A 21,821-nucleotide genomic window follows, 5' to 3' on the forward strand; every position below is an offset into this window, starting at 1 on the left:
AACAGTGGCATCACGTCATGATTGACAGCTGTGATATACGCATTCTGCAAGGGCGGGGCCTTGATTTCGCGGCTTTATTTCCTGCTCACTGCGCAGGACTGGTCCATAAATCGCTACTGCGCAGACTCAAGACCCAAGATGTCAGCTCCGTATCGGGACACTGGCGACTTTACTTTTCACCAGTGGAAGAGAGCGAACTGGCGTTGTCCATCTTTTTTTACAGTCTATGAAATGGACTGCAAGTGCTTTTTGTCCCTGTCTGCTATTATAGTTTATCAATATGGCGGAATGATATTGATGCCTCCATGGACTTACACGTTCAATGTAAGTAAAGAGAAGAAATTCTAAGCTTAAAGAAAAGTCATATCACTGGCAGAGGTCATTTGACACCAACGAGGACATATTTATGAATAAAGACATTGATTTTGATTAATAAAACACTTAAAATCCTACTTATTGCCCCTTAAATATAACATAACTTGTCTAGTAAATGGTGGGTGGGGATTAAGCAGATTTGAAGCAAAGGTATTTAATGAACATATAATACGTGCCAAGAGCATTCGGTTAATATCATTATATCTTTTTTAACAGAGGTGGCATTTAGCAGCTTTTGCATCTGAGCTCTTCATTTATTTATAAGAAAAACTAACAAAATAAATGAATGCTTTAACTAAAATACATTTGTATTGCCTTCCATAAATGTTGTATGTTACTGTGTTGTGTGTGGATGTTGCAGCAGTTCTCTTATCCGAGACATATTTCTCCCAAGGGAGACAATAAATACCACTTTGACCTTGAAAGCCAGCTGTTCAAAAACTAATTTTCAACTATTTAAAAGAAATAAACATTTATTGCTTAAGAGACACAGACAGCATATAAAACTTTAATGGCTTGGAATATAAAGCCAGCATTCATTCATAAAACAAATTTAGCTCATAATGAGAGAAACAGAAGTGTTTGCATGCCTGTGAATTTTAGTGCAGGTTTAACTTTGAATAAAACTAACAGTGTGAAGTCATTCAGGGAAAACTGGTTAAAATATAAACCACTTGTGATGAAGTGGTTGATAATAACAACTCTGACAGCAAACAAGGTTAATCCAAAAACGTTCTGTAAATCACAACAGGTTAGATGAAGGTTTACTGGCCTATTTCAGACATATGGTAATAATACTGTATGACGGATTTACAGGAGAAGCTTTCGTTTGAATACTTAAGTATGCATGAACCAAATGAAATTCTGTGACAAACATAAACGCGTCAATATTGTTTGCAACCATGTTGTATTAACACAATGTTAATGATAAACTTAATTGAGACCATAAAAGAGAGTCACACAGTGCAATTATACTACAGCATCTCCAAAGTTTATATCAGCTTCATTGTGCTCTTTAGCTCATGTTGTGAGTTGCTGGTACTGTAAACGGCTGGTGAAATGTGTGTATAGGAGTACAGAACTGAGATAACAGCAGACATTAGAGGTCTATGTGGGTCTGTATTATGAGCAGGAGATATGCAATGAGGAACGCGATGAGGGAACTTTCAAACTGGGACCCTGAGACGTTCCTACAGGGCAGAGCCACAACAGACTTCTGCTCTGACTTCAGCTCGGGGGGAGAGACGATCATACCTTGAATCTGAGATAGAGATACATAAAGATTATAGATATTATTTGACAATATATATATAAAGCAATATTAATAATAAGCTATGTTACGTTTTAAAGGAACACTCCACTTATTTTGAAAAAAGGCTAATTTTCTAGCTCCCATAGAGTTGAACATTTTATTTTTATGGTTTTGGAATCTTTTCAGCTGATCTTTGGGTCTGGCGGTACTACTTTTAGCATAGCTTAGCATAATCCATTGAATATGATTAGACCATTAGCACCGCACTCAAAAATTACTAATGTTTTGATATTTTTCCAATTTAAAACTTGACTCTTCTGTAGTTACATTGTGCACTAAGACCAACGGAAAATAAAACGTTGTGATTTTCTAGGCAGATATGGCTAGGAACTAAACTCTCATTCCGACGTAATAATCAAGGATTTTATTGCCGTACCATGGCTGCAGCAGACGCGACGATATTACGCAGTGCCCTTACATAGTCCCCTTTGGTAACTTTCAATGGTCTAATCAGATTCAATAGATTATGCTAAGCTATGCTAAAAGTGGTACCGCCAGACCCGAAAATCGGCTGAATGGATTCCAAAAAGGTAAAAATCAAATGTTTAACTCTAGGGGAGCTGGAAAATTAGCATATTTTCAAAAAAGTGGAGTGTCCCTTTAAGAGTTGAAAAATGCATTATGTTCACCCACCGACCACTCATCCTGTCCGATCTTGGAGCAGCGGACGTTCATGGGGAGTTTCCGAACAACCTCATTAAATGCTTTGCCTCTCTTCCTCGTCCATCTGTATTTATCCATAGCCTCCGTGAAGGACAGATTGCTGAATTTCTTAGGACTCTCAATCATAAAGGGCCAAGTTCTTAAAAGAAAATTAAATAGTTTGGGTTTTATTGGTGAGGTAAATATGCTTTTTTTAAACAATATTACAAAATCTGATATGTTATAAAAATGCAATCTGTTTTAAAGTAATATTTTACCAACAAATGATTTGCTTTCATCATTTACTCACCCTCTTAATATATCAATCACTTTTCTATATATCTATAGGTCCTAAAATGAAGAAGCTCCAAAAAGCACATACATTTACAGTATGTTTACTATATCTTATGTAATTTGTTTCAGTAAAAAAAAAAAAATATTTTATATATATATATATATATATATATATATATATATATATAGACACATTTTACTAGTTTAACCATGGTTTTACCATGGTAAACTGCACCGGATCACTGTTCTTCATTGATATGTTGACTATTACTCTAACTCTACATATTATTTGTGTGTTTGTGACATAAATAGAAGCAACTTGTGCCCAAAAAACACTGTATGAAAAGCTGTTTTTGTGAATATAAAGGACATGTGCTTAACTGTGTCTTCCTCACTGAAAAAGCAGATTTAAATCTGTATCTTTTTGCATATGAATCCTACATGTGAGACCTTATGTTGGTTGCAGTATAAGTAATCCAATAAATGTCTTCTGAAGCAAAACAACAGGCGCGTGTGAGAACACTATTCATATTTGAAGCTTATTTAAAATATCTAAACTGGAACAGGCATAAATGAGTACAAAATTCAAATATGGTGGCACATTGTTAACATCAATAGAATTGAGTAAAAACATTAATCTTAAACCTATAAATTATGCCCATAGTCTCTAAATTATACATTAGGGTTTGAGTATTACACTGATCAAAGACTATCCTAAGGGTGCAATATTTCCTCAGTTAGCTTTACAGCGTCTGTGTAAAGGAGAGAGAAGGACAGAGACACTCTGGAAAGACAGAGGGCGCTTGGGGGAAAGCTTTAAAACGAAATCTGTTTAGGTTGCCAGGTCCATCCCCTTAAAATCCCCCTTTACCAGCAGCTGAACACAAACCGCTCGGACCCTCAGGAGGTTGAATAAACACACCCCACCAGCAGGACTCCTCAGATGTTCCTCATTTTAGATGTACGCAAACCCAAAGCACACATTCACCCACTCACACGCGAAATCACAAACAAGCGTGTGTGGACATATAAACAAAACACACATCCCTCTGAGTTCACTCTCCATCTAAACACACCAGTGGAAAGAATCTATACAAAACATAAGCAATATGGGAGTACTACAAAGACTACCGCGGTAATTATCTGGTAGTCTGAAACTTTCATCTAAACCAACTACAGTTAACTCATTCACGATGCCTTTAGATTTATATACTGTAGCATCTCATATAGATAACATCTTCCAGATCTAACCTCTCTATAATTATCCAAGACATACTTATCTTTCTAAATGACTGCTGGACAACCACCATATCATGGTTAGGGAACAGATGGGTTTAATAAAATGTATGTTGCCTAATGCACGATATCCACAAATGGCATGTGTTGGTGTTAGCATACAGTAAATGAAATTCAAAAAACATGTTAAAGAAACTGATGGACCAGTTGACTGGATTTGATACGATCTCTCGAGCGATCTGTTAAGAGGCCCGGGTTGTGGTTTCAGAATGTCTTTATGCGTTTGAGGTCTCTTGAGCCTCTTTAGAAGGAGACAAACAAATTTTACAATGTCCGTACCAGATGTTTCTGAGGGTCAGACAAACAATTTGTACTTTCTGATGTAATGATGGAAGCAAGATGGCATGATGGGAGCAAGATGATCTCATAAGTTGTTCAGATGACATCAGCAAGAACAGTTTATCAGTGATCATCTAATCTTTGGCAGGCCATATTACGCGTCTTTGGTGTTGATGTCAGAAGATATTTAAACAATGTGTCCCGTTTCAAATTATTTTAAAATTTGTTTCATTTAAAAGTCCAATGTGCGACTTTTAGCGGCATCTAGCGGCGAGTTAATTGACCTACGGCTAAACCACGCCTCCAAACGCGATGGGCCAATCACAGTGCGCATAGCAACCCAATACACTTGGACATTCTTTCCTTCCACGTCTATTGAAATGCACTGCAGTTAGTCAGTTTTAATTCATTTTTATATGTTTTTTCTTATCATTTTAAGTTTAAAATGGTCAAACGGTGTGCATGGGGTACTTGCAACTCCGACACTAGGTATCCCGAAAGGCTGGGCAACGGTGTGTACTTTTAACCTTTTCCCAAGCCACATCTCAACCGAGATAACTGTCTGCTTAATCCAGATTAAGTTATGCGGTAGACCACAAGATCAACTAAACGTGGATAAATTAAACAAGGATGTCTACATTTTATGTATCATAACCCTGAATCTCTTTTGAATATAGGAGTCATTTTGAACCATTATAGGAGTGAAGACAGGGTTATATTGGTTCTCTGCTTACATTATCCGCCTTAATCACCTCAGATTTCAGTTTAATTCAGATAAACAACTAAATACAAACCAGATCTGCACTTGCAGCATGATGCAGTTAGGATGCATTCACAATCTCTTATCCACTCAAAGGCTCTTTGTCGAGTCAAGTAGTTTATTCAGACTTACGTAACAGGTTCCTGAATCTTCTTGACCCCGATAAACTTGAGTTGGCCGGTGATTTCTGGTAAACTCTCACACCTGGCTAGGTTGACCCTGGGGTAATAAAGCAGGTACGACAAACACATCTCATCCCGAGCGCTAAGTCCTCCCTGTAGAAAAGAGATTCCCAGTGTCAAGATCTTGAAATACGACACCAAAATCAAACATCTGAATCACTGACAGCTAAAAGTCTGTGACGAATTATGCAACATACTTGACAAGCGCTGAGCAACAGCTATACTGTATCTTGATCTCTCTAATATGAATCCAAAATGCCAGTGATTTGGCCCTGGTTTTTATGGATTATGGACTGTCTACAGAGAAAAACTCGGCTCTGTCTCTCAGCCCAGCCTGTCAGGAGTCTACAGTACTTCAATGGCTGTGTGTGTGCAGACAGAAGTCAGTGGCTGGATTCATCTACACAAATCTGCAACTGTCTCTAAAAACACTTTCAAAAGCATTCAGTCTTTTTGATGTGAAATAACACACCCCTTTAATGAGATTCTGAATATGACTAGATTATAACTATCTGTACACTGTCACATACAAAACTGTACCTTTACTTTCGCTGGGGTGGTACCCTCAAAGGTTCATTTTTGTGTTTACCACATTGAAATGTTTTACCTTTTGGGGTACAATATTATACCTTAAGAACAATTTTGTACAGTTTACATTTTAGGGGTACAGTCAACTGTTCATTTAAATGTATACAATAAAGGTACAGTAATGTACCCAAAAAGGAACAACATTGTATTATGTTCAGTATACAGGACTAAAGGTACAAAATGGGACCTTAGGGTACCACCCCAGCGACAGAAAAGGTACAGATTGTAACTTTTTTTCGGACATTCTATAAATCTTATAATGTTTTTACCTGCTAATGAACTTTGTGTAAAAATAATTTTTCTTATAAAAATTTTAGTATTTATTTTATAAAATCAATGTAAAACTACACATCCCATTAGAAATAAAAATTAAATTTAGAGCAAATGGAAACTTAAGTCTCCTGTGTCTCAGAGATTTCTTCTGAGAAAAAGACCCAGTTCAGCTTTACCAAGTCTGCAATCAAAAGTAAACAATACTGAAGATTTTATTATGAACTCAAACATTTCTCATCATATTTACAAAATAATCCAGATTATTTTACGCAATTCTACATTTGTTTTACAGCTCCATACTCGTAATGCGTTTTAATAATTGTCTCATTTGTTTCTATTTTATTTCTCCTAAGAAATTTTAGGAGACGCATCTAAGAACTTCATGAAATCTCATGAGCTATGAAAGAGCAACATTTAAGCAATACATTTGGGGAGGCATAAATCTGAAAAAGATGTGATTTTGTTCTGGGCCATTGCCAAAATTCATGGGGCAAGATGTTTACGTCACAGGCCCTGGGACAATGTTGCCAGCTGTCCCATGCCTACTTTGACTGCCTTGTATATTTGATTTGGTGGCTTAACTCACGTAATATTCCACATATGTGTTGCCACATGGAGCTCTGTAGAGAAACAAAGACTTCAGGCGAAGTAAAAAAACATCAGATGGTAAATTTTCCACTAAGGGTGCATGATTCTGGACAGATGTTTCTATCAGTAGACAAATGTAGATGTCTTTAATGTCAATCCCACATTAACAGACAGATTATACTTTTTATAAATCACCTCGCAAGTTTTAATTTTGGAGCTGAATTGCCACATGACAAATATTAGACAAATGTTTAAAAAGAAGACATAATTGCTTAAGTATTGCTTACATTATATCTATGCAATATAAACACACAACACATAACAATAATAATAAAATGCAATGTCGACCGGCATTATTTGAAAATGACATCCCATTGTGCAAAGCAAAGATACTGCCATCAGAGCATGCATATGGTAGGGATTTTTTTAATGATAGTAAAAGCATAGTCCATATTAAGACGTTAAGTATGCTCCTCTAAACAATTCCCAATCTAGCTTAGTCTGTAGGCCTAACTTTTGATTATCATCTGGGGTGATATTAATTCATGAATATGAAAACTGACATGTTTTTATGCTCTTGGTCTCGACTCGGTCTCGACTCCTAAAGGACTCGGTCTCGACTCGTACTTGCTTCCTCAAAGACTCGGTCTTGACTCAGACGTGACTCTATTTGAAAACCAACGGACTCGGTCTCGACCCTTCAAGGACTCGGTCTTGACTCGGCATAGGTGGTCTCGTCCTCATCACTACAATTGGCAGATGCTTTTATCCCAAGTGACTCAAAGTACATTTAAGGTATACATTTTATCAGTATGTGTGTTCCTTGGGAATCAAACCCATGTCCTTTGTGCTGCTAACCAGCTACAGGAACACTGTATACCAGCGGTGTAAGAAAATACGTGCGTATCGGGATATTTTGTTTGCAGATACTGTTTTGATTTTCAAAAAAACACCGCAATATTGATTTTTTGTTTAAATCATACATGATTCATAGGGGTTGTTTAGTTTTGAGTTTACATCCCGACAGCTAGATAGCAGTCGTCTTGTCTCTAAACTTCAAGATTGTTAGGAAGCACTTGCTAAAATTTGCATATGTTTGTGTGTTCTTGATGACAGCTTTCCTAAAATGATATCCTATTCTATTCCCAAAATAAGCCCCACATGTACCACAATATGTATCATACCACCAGATTCTTGCCGATACAATATAAAAAAAATCAACTGTATATTGCGTTGCTTATGATGTAGTACTGTTGTATGGGTGTCTGTGTAATGTGAGAAACTGAGACAAAGTGTGTGTGTCTGTTGTTGTTTGTCAGGAAGTAATCAAATATTAGTAATTAAATATTAGTAGTGTGTAACCCAAACTATGTAACAAAAATATAGTTTTGTTTTTTGAGAACAAACATGAATTTTAATCTTACCCAGGTCATGTTCATTCTGTCTTTAGTGCTATATCTGCATTCAGTGATTATAGAATCCCCCTGATGAAAGAAAAACACAAAATTAACTAATAAGATATTATAAGTAACATACAAAAAACTCTTATCCATTCAATTTAAAAGTGAAAACCATTTGAGAAAAAACTATTAGAACCTCTCTGATTATTTTCACGGACCAAGATAACAAGTTGCAGCTCATACATTGAGTCACTCCTCGCCTCAGGGCCATTTTAAATAGACACCAGTTCCACAGATATACAAAGGCCCTCTGAAATGGTCCTTTTAACATGTTGAATTTATGACCTCACTTGTAGGTAACACTGGGCCAATTTCTGTAATTGCTTAAATATTTAGTTCTAAGATGCTTACAATACTTCAGCTCTCTACATTCTGAGAGTCAGTGCAGAGACGTCATTCAGAGCAGACGCCATATTCAACATGATAAAAAAATTTAAGTCAATATTTGCTTTAATTATCAATATCAGTATCAAGATCGTATTAAATCTTGGGTAGTTTAAAATAGATGTGTTTTTGACAAACAAAAACCCGTAGACCCGAACTCTCTCGCGTGTGTTCGTCAATGTCCTTTTCAAACCTCTCCTCTGTTTGCCAAGAGCGCTTGCGACAATGTGCGGCTGGCGGTAGGTTAATTTTCAGTCAATAAATGTCAGTCAGTTTAAAATTTATATTTTAGCGGTTACATTGGTGTCGTTGTCAAAATTGCCACTGGTTCGGGTCGGACTCGGGTCTAATTTTCTCGGGTTTGTCTCAGGTCGGGTCTTTCTAAAAAAAAATTATTTATGCATGTCGGGTTCGGGAATAAAGTGATTCGGGTCATTTCGGGTCGGGTACATTTCTTTGGACCCGAGAAGACCTCTAGCCTGAATACCTCCTTACCATGAATCATTCTCCTTACCATGTTTGAAAGATTCGCTCAGAATGCAATGCTAACAGGAGTCAACTTACAGGCCGAACTGGGAGGAATTATGATAATGTCGATCTCTACGTCACCAATCCCAGGATGTAAACTGTTGCCTACAATCTGTGTATTTGTTGTAGTCCAAGAAAAGAGATTTACGTTGGAGACGATAAATCGCGTCATTGTTTACTTTGGGGTTTGTACCTTTTGCATATCGTTAACGTACTACTACACACTTACACACCAAAGGACATGTAAAAACGTGAATCATACATTAGGTGCTCTTTAAATAAGGAATAATGAATTGATGTTTTTGTGTGAACCGTCTCTTTAATGCACTGACACTTCATGTTGACCCTCTGAGCTTTAAAGAGTATTAAGATAAGACGAGACCAGATTAGGCCTTAAACCACAAAAACATTATAATACTTAAATAAAGTGTGACTCACAGGCAAAATGAGTCTTTCTTGGCCGAGCGGCTGGAACTCTTGGAAGTTGAAATCAAACTGCTCATCTGAAGCCAGGGGCTGGAGCTCAACCTGTTGACGGAAATGTCGGGCCCTGATAGCACGGCCTGCCAGGTGAGCATGAAGCAAGACAGCAAACACATGAACTCCACTGGGCATCTCACTGTTTAATGACTTAAAGGAAAAAGATGCATATAGAGAGAGTGAGTGTCATAACACTCTTGTCGTGAAAGTACCTGTACTGTTAGTATCAGTAAGTAATCTTTTGGCCGGTAATGTAAATAGGGATTATTATGGTAAATATGTTTTTTTCTCCCACCTCCTGTAGACACTCTTTTGTGCAGTGTCCTTCTGTAATGTAATCCTGCATGCCTGGGGGTAGCATGTGGAATAGACTGACCCACACTCCTGTCTCAATGACTCCAGCATCATATCGCCTTAGAATGGGGCTGTAGTACAAGCGCAGACCTGAGCTGTCCACTATCCCTGTGAGGAGACCAATACTCTGAGCATCTCTGAAGTTTTTGTTATAACCCTTACAGAAAAGCAGTATCGTTTTCGTACTTGATTAGGCTGAAAAACAATGTAGTGTACTGTATCATGAAGACTACTAACTTTTTAATACTCAGATACCTAATATAACCCACATTAAACTCACAAAATGGCTGTATTGTTGAGTGTTGGGTTTGGCTACCTTTTTGTAATGACGGGTTATCAAAGTGAATTTCCATTTGTACAAACACTGGATCTATCAAGGTTCCTATAGACATTCCGACATGTGGAGGATAGGTAAAGCCCTAGAACGGATAAAAACAAAACATTTGCATTGCAACAAAGCTCTTTAAAGTTTTTTTAAATAACGTAAGATGATGTATGAGGTGAGAAAATGTTGATTATGATATTTATTCAAGAAATGAAAACTATTGAAAACAGTTTAGCATACACTGTCAGAAAAAATGGTCAAAATATGGTAAAAGTTAAGTGTTGCACCTAAAGAGTTCATATTAGTACCTCAGAGATACATATTTGTACCATAGAGAGCATATTGGTACGTCAAAGAGACATGTTAGAACATCAAAGGTACATATTAGTACCAAATATATACATATCTCAGGGTCCCCATGGGTCTTGGAATTTCTGGAATATCATGCAATTTTAAAAGGTCTTTTCCAGATATTAAAAGTCAGGGAATTTTATATTGGAATATAAGGAATGGAATACAAGGGGTTTTTGTTTGTTGCTTTAAATTTTAGTTTCCATTTATCAAAATGTAATCCGCTGGTTAAAATGTGACATAAGAAATACCATTTCCAGGAAATGTGCATTGTTTATTAATTTGATAAGCTACATTACTGTAATCTCACAGTGTACATTACTGTACATTATCCAGGCTCACGGCATCCTGGACATAGGTAAGCGAAATTCAGCTATTTAGTTAGCGAAAGTCAGGGAATTTGACATTTCCATTAGAGCATGAACTCTGATATCTGTACCTGATGGTGCATATTAGGACTTTTTTAAAGGGTACTGCCCAACGTATTTTGACCATTTTTTCTGACAGTGTAGTTAAAATGTTATTTACCAAGTAATGTATATTCTGTGTATTTTGATACTAAATAAAGAATCCCATGATTAACGTAGTGACATATAGCATTATATTAGCATCAATATAAAAACAATAAAGACCACCTCTCCCCCGATAGCCCAGGCGAACAGGATGGTTTCACAGGTGAAGAAGGAGTCTGGCATATTTGGATGATAGCATTCGTGTTCCTGGTTGATCTCACTTTTGTTCAGATTGCTATCACACTGGTAAAGCAGAATGTGATGGATCAGATTCTCATGACCCTTCTGAATCAATGGCTCGATCTGAAACAGAATAAAGGTTAAGAATATCAATAAATCAATAAAAGTAACAAATCTGTTATAAACTGATGCAAGATATTTGATAGATTATAAAACAAGAACACTTTCCATTGTACGTCTCTGTCTGAGCTTTAATAAAGCAGGTACCCAAAGTGTACAAAAAATAGTTTAGTTTTTTTCTATTTTTTGATCCTGTGTGTGTGTGTGTTTGGACTGTTGTGTGCTAAAACCAGCTCAGATATCTCTGGAATAGGATGTAGGGGATTTCAGAATTATTTTTCTCCCCACAGTGGGCTTCTTCGGTCGGAACAGGAATTCTAAATAAAAACATTTCCAACAGAGTGATACGAGTCCTAATCGTCCAGGGGCCTCTGTCTGAATCAGTGGGACCTGGGGCCAAACAGTGGCTGTATAAATATTCAAACATTCCTTTTCCACCACTTCTTATTTACCCATTGGGAGCTATTTTGGGTCCCAAAAGCTAATGAAGATGTTCCAAAATAATCTGTTGGAGAACACATTTTTTTAACTAATAGCAGCATTAGTGTCTCATCCATCTACTGTACAGTATCTCAGATCCAGACCATCTCCAAATAATTGCATGGTTATTATACTGAGCATTACTGTGAACCTGGTTGCACACGCATGGTTGGACTGACAGTGATCAATACTTTGTATTCGCCAGTAAGAATTTTCAACAAGGTTCTATTACTTAACTTAAATTAATGCATAAGCTAACGTGGACTAAAAATGATAATTCATGATCTTTAATAATGTTAGAGCTGGTTCTTTGTTAATGCACTGAAATTTAACTAATGTTAACAGAAGCAAATTTTGAATTTAAAAATGTATTAGTAGATATCATCTCGCCTCCTGCAGCCATGGTACGGCAGCAAAGTCCTTGATTATTACGCCAGAATGAGAGTATAGTTCCTAGCCATATCTGCCTAGAAAATCACAACTTTTAATTATCCGTCATTCTTAGTACACGATACAGAAGCGTCAAGTTTAAATAGGAAAAATATTGAAACTCTGGTTATTTTTTAGCACAATGCTAATGGTCTAATCAGATTCAATGGATTGTGTTAAGCTATGCTAAAAAATTTCAGCGGAAATCAGCTGAATGTATTCCAAAACGGTAAAAATCAAATGTTTTACTCTAGGGGAGCTGACAAAAGGGACATATTTTCAAAGTGGAGTTTCCCTTTAACACAAACTTAGTAGATATTATTTCGCCTCCTACAGCCATGTTACGTCAGCATAGTCCTTGATTATTACGCCAGAATGAGAGAGTATTGCTCATTGTAAATTCATGTTAACTAATGCAGTTAACTTTATTATAGAGCCCAACAAGTTTACCACTCACTTTATATTAGATGTCTTTAACTATAGTATGCTTACATAAGAAATTATGCATTAAATACATTTTACTTGTGCATATGTATTTTGTTAAGGGTAAGTTAAGTGTTAGGGAGTGTAATAACTTCGCATGTAGATTTTTTTAATTTAATCCAATTTAAAAACAATTATGTACACAATTGTTACATTGTATACATTTTTTTTCATACGTAAGTTCTTATGTAGTAAATCAAGGCCATACTGTATAAAGTCCACAGACTTCCCAGGAAGCCTCTGGTGTTACATAGCCATGACCAATTAAACTAAATATGTCCAATGACAGCAAGATCTGAATCTGAACAGTGAAAAAACAGTCTGAATATAGACAGTGGGAGCACAGTGTCTGGAAAATCTGTTCCTATTTGACAGTTACAGTTACACATCTGCTTCACGAACCGGGAGGAAACAGAGCAGGAAATATTCAGACACTGGTGCGGTTATGGGGGCAGCTGCTGGCATCTGACATCACAGCCTGGAGCTTTTCAAATTCCAGGAAGAGGTAATTCAGAGGTCAATATCAATGCTTCAATATATATACTGTACAACATATAGATATGTATATACATATATACATACAGTATGTATACATACATTGTTACATACATACAGTCGGGTAAAAAGATAGTAAACCTTAATAAACTGAAGCAATGTTTTAAAGAGGAGTGGTCCAAAATGCCTCCAATTTACCTCCAAAAGTATTTTGGTTATTTGGTGTGGCTTATCTAACGCCACAATTAAGGTCTGCTTGCTCCTAAATTTGTTAAAAATAAATCACAAACGTTAGTAGGCCTATGTGTGCTTGCTGTACAGTATGTTTCATCGCCTGTAATATACACACTGACTAAAAGTCTCTTCACTGTAGTGTCTTTGTATTTAGCGCACTACACTATATGCTGGACATTTCAGTTAGCTAAATGGGTCACATTCATACAGTGAACTTCTTGCTTCTGCGTGCGCAGGGTTAATGTTATTCACAGAAATTGTGCAGCTGTAGCCACAGTGATAAATTTATAAAGATGACTGCATGCCTACCACTCTACCGCTGAATTTTACTATCAGCACAATTGGTTAATTAAAGGTTAGCCCATCTGAAAAAAAATAAAATACATTTTATCATATGATCAAAGTCGTTTATCTTTACCTGTTCTGCCTCTAATTTAGAAAACTTGAAAAGCTTAAAAAAACTCTTTCATCTGCAGTATAGAGAGTATAATTTCAGTTACCTGTCTGATCTATAAATAGTAACTGCAAAAAATAATAAGCAGATGAGACATATGAGAGATAGACAGAGAGAGCGAGAGAAACATACACAGGTGACTAACCAAAAAACTAACCTTGGGTATAAAAACTACAGAGATGAGGTAAAACAAACCAATGCGTCTAATGAAACAAGCAGTTTCTAATGGGAAATCGTATATACTGTATGTTTGAGAAATATATTCCCAAAAAGCTATATAATGCCAGATGGTTTAGATACAATGTAGTAAACCAAATGCCATCTGTAAACAAAATGCTGTTGTATTTCAGCAGTAAAAGCTTTTGAACCATTCACTCTTTGAAAGGATTTGTGATTTTTTTACACATCTTTGTGCGTTATGCTTTTAACACATTATGTGTAATTTTAACACATTATGTGTCATTAGGGCCCGAGCACCGATGTGCGAGGACCCTATTGTTCTTCAATGAGTTATTATTATTATTTTGTGTTGATTTTAACATGTTGTGTTTTTTCAATAATAACACAGAGATGGGTGGATTCTGAGACAACGCATTTAGTATGTTGTCCCAGAATCAACACTAATGTGTTGTTTTTAACACATTCTAAGAGTGTTCTGCAATTGTTTGACTACCAAAAAGTGTGCAAATTCATGTTGTTTTGATTTTAAACAGTGTGTTTTGCTTATATCTTTAAAGGGGACAAATCATGAAAATTTGACGTTTCCATGTTTCAGCGCAGTGCTTCTATCAACCTAGAAAATGTGAAAAGATCAACCCAGCAACTTAGTTTTGGTAAACCATTCTCTACAAGCATGAGAAAAAATAGGTCATCGAAATTTGGCTCCCCTGTGATGTCAAAAGGGGATGATACTACCACTTAATCAGCACTATCCAACAACGCCACTGTTATTTAGTGCAGAGATCAGCTCATTTGCATTTAAAAGGACACATCCAAAACAGCACATTTTTGCTCACACCTATAAAGTGGCAATTTTAACATGTTATAATAAATTATCTATATGGTATTTTGAGTGAAAACTTACACATACTTACTCTGGAGACACCAATGATTTATTTAACATCTTTAAAAAGTCTTGTGTAATGTCCACTTTAAAATAAAATCCACTTATTTTTATTTTTTTATCTGAAGCACTAACATTCAGACATATTAAAGTGTGTCTAACAGTAAGTCTACAAATATTTGTTTAGCAATATATTATTAAGAATGAAAGTATGCGTTCCCCCTTTAAAAGTTGAGGTGATCAGTCTGTTACAGCACATTGAGCTGTGGTGCTCATGTGGGCAATGTGATTTTGAATCCAGCTTGTGATTATCCATGTGTGGAAACAACATTTCATTGTATTTCTGAAATTTATTTTATTTATTTATTAATGTATTTAATTGAAATTATTATTAATTATTTTACATATATGAACTGTTTAAATCATTGTACTCACTCTGATTATATGATGTTTCCTCTTCATCTTTGGGATTTTAAATATTCGACACCAGTATGTTGTATCCTTTTCAGGCACAGGAACCTACAAGATTTGAAAATGTTATCAAAATGTTAACATCAAATAATCAATATTTGTGCAAGTCACAAAACAGTTAAAGTGACAGTTCATCCAAAATGAAAATTCTGTCATTATTTACTCACCCAAGTTGTGTGTATACCTGTACATTTCTTTGTTCTGCTGAACACAAAGGAAGATATTTTGTGCAAAGTTTGTAACCAACTGAGCACCACTGACTTCCATAGTATTTTTCTTTCCTACTATGGAAGTCAATGGTGCTCCTGTTTCCTGCTTAATTACAAATATCTTCCTTTGTGTTCATCAGAACAAAGAAATGTATCAAGGTTTTTAACAACATGAGGGTGAATAAATGATAATATAATTTTCATTTTAGCAGTAAACAGCAGTGTTTTGTTGTAATAGCATGCAATAGCTTTTATTAATCCTATTTCCTGTTATTTTCCAACTAAAATGTTTTGTATTTGTTATTAGGACTGTAAATATGTACACTTATAAAATCTGGTCTTTGGCTGTATTCTGCACGCAGTAAGAAACCTTGTTTTTATTAAAAAATAGGCAATCAGGAGGATTTTGTATTTTTAAGGCATTCATGTGTAACCACTTATATCAAAAACAGTTCAAGAACCTTGATTTGAAGCATGTAAAAATAGACAAAACAGTAGGTACACCATCGCTCGGAGCTAAACCGCTCCCTGTCATTCTCAGCAAATCAAAGGCTCCTGCCGTCTGGTAAATGCACTTTCCTCACCTTCTCATTTTGAAGGTCAAAGAAAGCTGTTCCTGCAGGGATGCTGGAGCTGGTTCCAGGGTTAAGTAACCGTAGGCTCTTTCTCCCTCTGTTCATCCCGTGGTAGTTAGGTCCTGACTCTCCCACGTCCTCATCGTGGAACGCCCAGATCACTCTCACCGTACTGCCCTGGGCGGTGACAAATTGTGGGCAATTACAGACTCAAGTGCAAGAGACCTCCTATATAGGTAATAATTAGACAACAGTTTAGGGGAATGGAGTTTCTCCCTAATGAAACACTGCACTATTGTTCTGTTTCCTTGGACAAAAGACAACGTGTTTCAATTAAAATTATGACTGAAAGCCCAGAGGCAGAGCGTGCGAGCTCCCAAAATTGGATGAAGCATAAATCAAATAGCAGCTAGAGAAAACTGATGGAAAATGGCCAGAAGTCGTACATGGCATTTCATTTCAATTGTTCATTGACTCTCAATTATGTTTCAATTATATTGCTTGGGTTACACAGGGCTGGGGGTATGGGGGGAGATCACCCCCAAATAATCAAAACTAGCAACTGGGAAGCTCAGATGCAAAAGCTGCTGACCGCCAGCTCCATCATAAATGACATAATGATGCTCTCAGCACATATCATATATGATCATCAATACTTGAGCTTCAAATAAAATCTGTTTGCAGATCTGTTAACATTGATATTTCAGCAAAGTCCTCTAAGAATGACCATGGATTACATTCAAACTTGTGTCCCTTGTGAAAACTTGGACCTGAATACACGCGAATGTGACACTCTCATGGATCACAGCGCCCCCTCAATGTGTGATTCAATTTCTTTATTTTTACTTTCTGACTTTTATCATTTGCAATTCTTCTATTTGCATCTTTAGTTATTTTGCAGCTGTTGTCTTGTCCAAAGAAGAAAGCTTTTTTAGAAGTGGAGTTTTTTTCCCAAAAGCTTGCACGTACTTAGAGGGTTTTGCAGCGAAACACAGTCAAATTAAATACCAATGAAATGACTAAAGTGACATTAAGGAATTTTAATTACTGACTATTAGCCCTTTCATTGCCATTAAAGGAAAAAATATTTAATTGACACATCAACCACACCAACGATAAAAAAATATATCTAAGCCCTTGGTTACGCATATTTCTAAAATAACACATGAAAGACATTTAAAACATAAGTTGTATTCACATGTGTGTCTCCTTGCATTTCTACAAAAGATGAAAGCCGTGCAAGCATGAATGAATCATTGTAAGGGAGAAAGATGTGGTGGGTACACTTCCTCCACTTGACAATGGACAAGAACAAAAATGCGGATGTTTTTTAATAGTTAAGCAAAAAAATTCAATAACACAGCCTACCGTAATGACTTTGTCATTGTCATCACACGTCTGGATGTTTCTCGTGAAAGCCAGGACAGTATGTGTATCATTTTCCCTTCCGTACAGCAACTGGTAGTTCTGCATTGGGTCTTTATGGACCTTTCTGTTCGAATCTGTGAAATAATCCTGAGTGAAGAGGAATTAAGTTAAAACTCTCAGGTTAGATGTGCTTAGGTTTTAAATCTTTGGTTTGTTTCTGCATTTACAGTAGTTAAATGTGATCCAGTGTGTGAAAACCCAGCTAAAGTAATTTTTACCTTCAACATAAAATCATCCTGCTGTATATAATGTAAAGAACATTTTGTAACAATTGCACTAGCAACACTAGCATGGGTTTAATTCAGTGGAAATTGTAAATATTTGCTAATTTGTTGCAGTTTGGATAAGTGTCTAAAAGTGTGCAAACAGAAATATAACTTCTAAATGTTAGTTTGATTGCTTGCATTGACAAGTGTTTTCAATGGCACATTCAAACACAGTTACTTAGACGTTTTGGAACAAAAGCAGTAATGAGTCATACAAAACACGGTAATGTATAATTATGAAAGAGCCTTTAATAAACAATACTAATCAACAGTCCTTGTCTAAAGTTACAATATTTAAATGAAACCTAAACATATATGATTACGATATCCATCATACAATTTAATGGGAATTGCACTGTATACTGCTATCCTTGTATTTAAAACTGTTTCAACACAAGGCATTAGCAGTAATGTCTAATATCATAAAGAGCTGTGTGGGTACTGTCTGATAGAAATTTAGGTTAGGGCAGCTTAATGATTGTAGTCAGGAAATCAATTACTGTGAAAAATCTATGTACAAATCACGGAAAATCGTGTTATAGTCACAAAAAAAATTATTAATTTATTTGTGTCCATGGCATGAGATTCACCTTTTTTCGTGCCTTGAGCACCAGTGTCTTTTTCATGTCACTTGCAAAAATTTCTAAAAATAGTTTTTCATGTCCGTGGCACTACTTTCTTTTTCGTGTTATTTTATGTATTGTTTTCTCATTGTTTTTTCCTATTTTCTTACCATTGTTGCTTGGGGTTGGGGTTAGAATCACTTTTTGTTATATTTTTAGACATCCTAACCCAAACCCCAACTCCAGGCAAGAATAGTTTTAATAGAGGAAGAAAAACTTGTAGAAACCAATACATAAAAGTACATCCTTACCCAAACCCAAAATCGAACCCCAACCACAAGCGACAATGATTCAAAAATAGGAAAAAAATTAAGAAAACAATACAGGGTTTCCCGCAGCACTTCTCAGTTCGGACGGCCCACCTAAGCTGGGAAACCCTACCACCTTAACTAGTTTGTCCAAAAAAAATTCGCTGCACAGAAGGCCGTCAAGTGCATCTCGGAGAATAGCGTGGACCGTCACTGTCTGGAGCATAACTAGCCAGTTGATAAAACATTTTATTCATTACTAATCTAGTATGTGTTCATTTTCTGTCATAGTTTCTTCAAAATTTAGTTTTATTTGAGTGTTTTCAATAAAAATATTTCATCATGACGCGTACGCCCCGCCCCTTTGATTGCCATGCCCCCGGCCCCGCCCACCCGCACAACCATACCACCTTAACTAACAAATTTTCTACAGGAAACCCTGCAATACATAAAATTGCATGAAAAGACATTTGTGCTCAAGGCAAGAAAAAAAGCTGAATTTCGTGCCATGGACACGAATAAATGAATCAAACTTGCCGTGAGATCATGTTGCAGAAATGAATACTTTAGATTTACATGTTTGAACAGGGATCTGTATTGTTGCGCGCACTATATAAATGCATTGTTTCTATCCTAGTGTAAATCTAAGCAAAAGATGTATCTAGTGTTTCTGTAGCTTAACTGGTAGCAATGTGATAGCAGCACAAAGGCCATTGGTTCAAACCTCTGAGAACACATACTGATAAAAAAATTTACATCTTGAATGCACTTTAAGCTACTTTTAGCCAAAGCGTCTGCAAATGCACGTGTAAGATAAACATGTGTCAGGAATTTCCCCTGGTAAAAAATAATTTTTTAACTCACTTAATGATGCTCTTTTATTGCAGTAGTCACATACTTAAAAAAAGTGCTACAAAAGGTTCTTTACAGCGATGCCATAGAAAAACCATGTTTTGCCCCCTAGTTGAATGTTTTTAGCCGAACCCATTTTTTCTTACCTTTTTATATGCTTTTTGTGAAACAGAAATGTTCTTCGGATGCTAAAGGTTCTTTATGGAACCATGCCAATGTGTAGGACCTTTTTTGTAAGAGATTTTAAACTCACATGCATCCATTTAGACAATACTTTTATCCAAAGCATTTTTATCAGTAGCCTATGTTCTTGGGATTGAACCCACAACCATTGCATTGCAAGCACCATGCTCTATCAGATGAGCTACAGAAACACAGTTTTAGAATTGTAAACACAAAATCTAGAGTAGCTACAAATGCAAATGAAATAATTTGAACTAAACAAATATTGTCATGAAAAAAATTACAAAGTTTACATTTAGCATTTCAGATCTGAATTGTAAGTTAATCTTTATGGACTTAAGATAAGTAAATGTTTATCATTTCTATAGACCACATGAGCTGGACAGTTTGAGATGATGAGATTCATATTTCACACCTAACGTGCATTCGCGCACTCACCAGTAAATATGGACTTCCGTTAAGCACGCCACCTATTACGATATCAGACGAAGCCATCGCACCGGTTGGTGACAAGCCAAATCCGATGTATCCTTTCGTTTCCACTTCTGCTTCAAACGTTATCGTTGACTCGTCAAATCCCCACTTAATGTTGTATCTTCCATTCGCATCTAAGGCAGCTGAATGCACAAATCTTGTGCTTTGTGAGCATGCTGAGGAAAGCAGTGAAGTTAAGAAAACAGCGCAAAGAAGCTTATTTTCACACATATCGAGCACCATCGACAAGAAAACCAACGGACGCGTTTTATCCATAGAGCAAGTTAATGGAAATATGCAACTTCCGAGGGAAAGGATGTTTGTTTGCTTTGGTGTGTGTATTGGAGAGATCCTGTCAGGCACTGGCAGCCTCCCACCACTGAACTGTTGAAACTTGTGATTTTTCCCATTGATGTGAAATACATAGAGCTTAACACCATGCCGCGAGCGACGCGACGCGACAGTTGACTACACTGGAATCGAGCGACGCGTTGTTTAGTGGCGCATATGATATTGCGATCGCAAAAGCTTAGAATGCTGATTTTAATGCATTTTTAAACCTTTGCAATCACAGATTCTGTTGTATAGAGTTTACCAAAGTTTTCTATAGTAAATTGTAGTAAAATTTTAAGTTAATAGTGAAGTATTCCATCAATTAAATAACCTATAAAAAACAGCTGGTCTCCTAGCATGATTTTGGCTGGTTAAGCTGGTGTACCAAGTTGGTTTTAGAGTTAGTTTTTTTCTCACACTTTTAAGCTAAAGGCGAACATGTTTTTTTAATGAAAAACAGGGACATTTCCTAGTTCAATGGTAAAAATATCATTAAAATCTTTATTTATGAATAAAAAATGGGGAAAAAAAACCTTTTTGAATATTTTTGTTTTTTATTGTTGTGGGTTTGTGGAGGAACAAAACAGACTGTCCCTGGAAAACGTGGACATCTGGTCATTTTAGCTGGTCGGGCTGGAATACCAAGTGACCCACCAGCTTAAACTGGTTTAAGATGGAACTGGTTTCAAGCTGGTCCTCTCAGCCTGGTCAAGCCTAGTTTTAGCTGTTGGCCTGACCAGCTGGACCAGCTAAAAAGTGGGCACCCCCCCCCCAAAAAAAAACCTTGCCAACCAGCTGGTCTTTTCAGTATAGGGTAGTTAAAACAAAAATTATTAGTGTCAATTCGGACTACAATGACCTATTATGATTAATAGAAAGGCATAATGTTTATTGTACTCTGTTAAACATATCATTAACTTTAATAACCCCATTACTGCTTTAATTTTGATTACATTTCTTTGGGTAAAAAGTGAGCTTTGATCTCATGTGTTCTTCATTAAGGTTTTTTGTGTTTTTCTGAAACTCTTGTAAAGCTGGTACAAAGTCTTGGCGGGCCATAATACATATTTATATCTTAAAGACAAGAATCGAAAATCCTCTGCTTAGAGAAAATGTACAGGTTTGCACATTTTTGAATCATTGCATGAAATGATTTGTAAGCATTTGAAACACAGGATGAAACAACACAGTACATCATTCTGGCACAAATACACACACACAACAAACAGTTTACAATG

General features: G+C 36.3%; 1 protein-coding gene across 1 annotated transcript; it reads right to left on the bottom strand.

Moving 5' to 3' along the window:
- Positions 1-830: 830 nt before the first annotated feature.
- moxd1 (monooxygenase, DBH-like 1) lies at positions 831-20,749 on the bottom strand. Its single transcript, XM_065256722.1, has 12 exons — positions 20,215-20,749; positions 17,545-17,691; positions 16,186-16,353; positions 15,357-15,440; positions 11,107-11,286; positions 10,112-10,214; positions 9,737-9,903; positions 9,400-9,591; positions 8,014-8,073; positions 5,091-5,233; positions 2,321-2,489; positions 831-1,636 (listed from the first exon to the last, which is right to left on the bottom strand). The coding sequence occupies exons 1-12, from the start codon at positions 20,524-20,526 to the stop codon at positions 1,475-1,477; spliced, it is 1,887 nt and encodes a 628-aa protein (XP_065112794.1). The 5' UTR covers positions 20,527-20,749; the 3' UTR covers positions 831-1,474.
- Between the last annotated feature and the right edge of the window lie 1,072 nt (positions 20,750-21,821).

The sequence above is a fragment of the Paramisgurnus dabryanus genome, chromosome 12 (genome assembly GCF_030506205.2).
Source record: "Paramisgurnus dabryanus chromosome 12, PD_genome_1.1, whole genome shotgun sequence".
NCBI classification, from domain to species: domain Eukaryota; kingdom Metazoa; phylum Chordata; class Actinopteri; order Cypriniformes; family Cobitidae; genus Paramisgurnus; species Paramisgurnus dabryanus.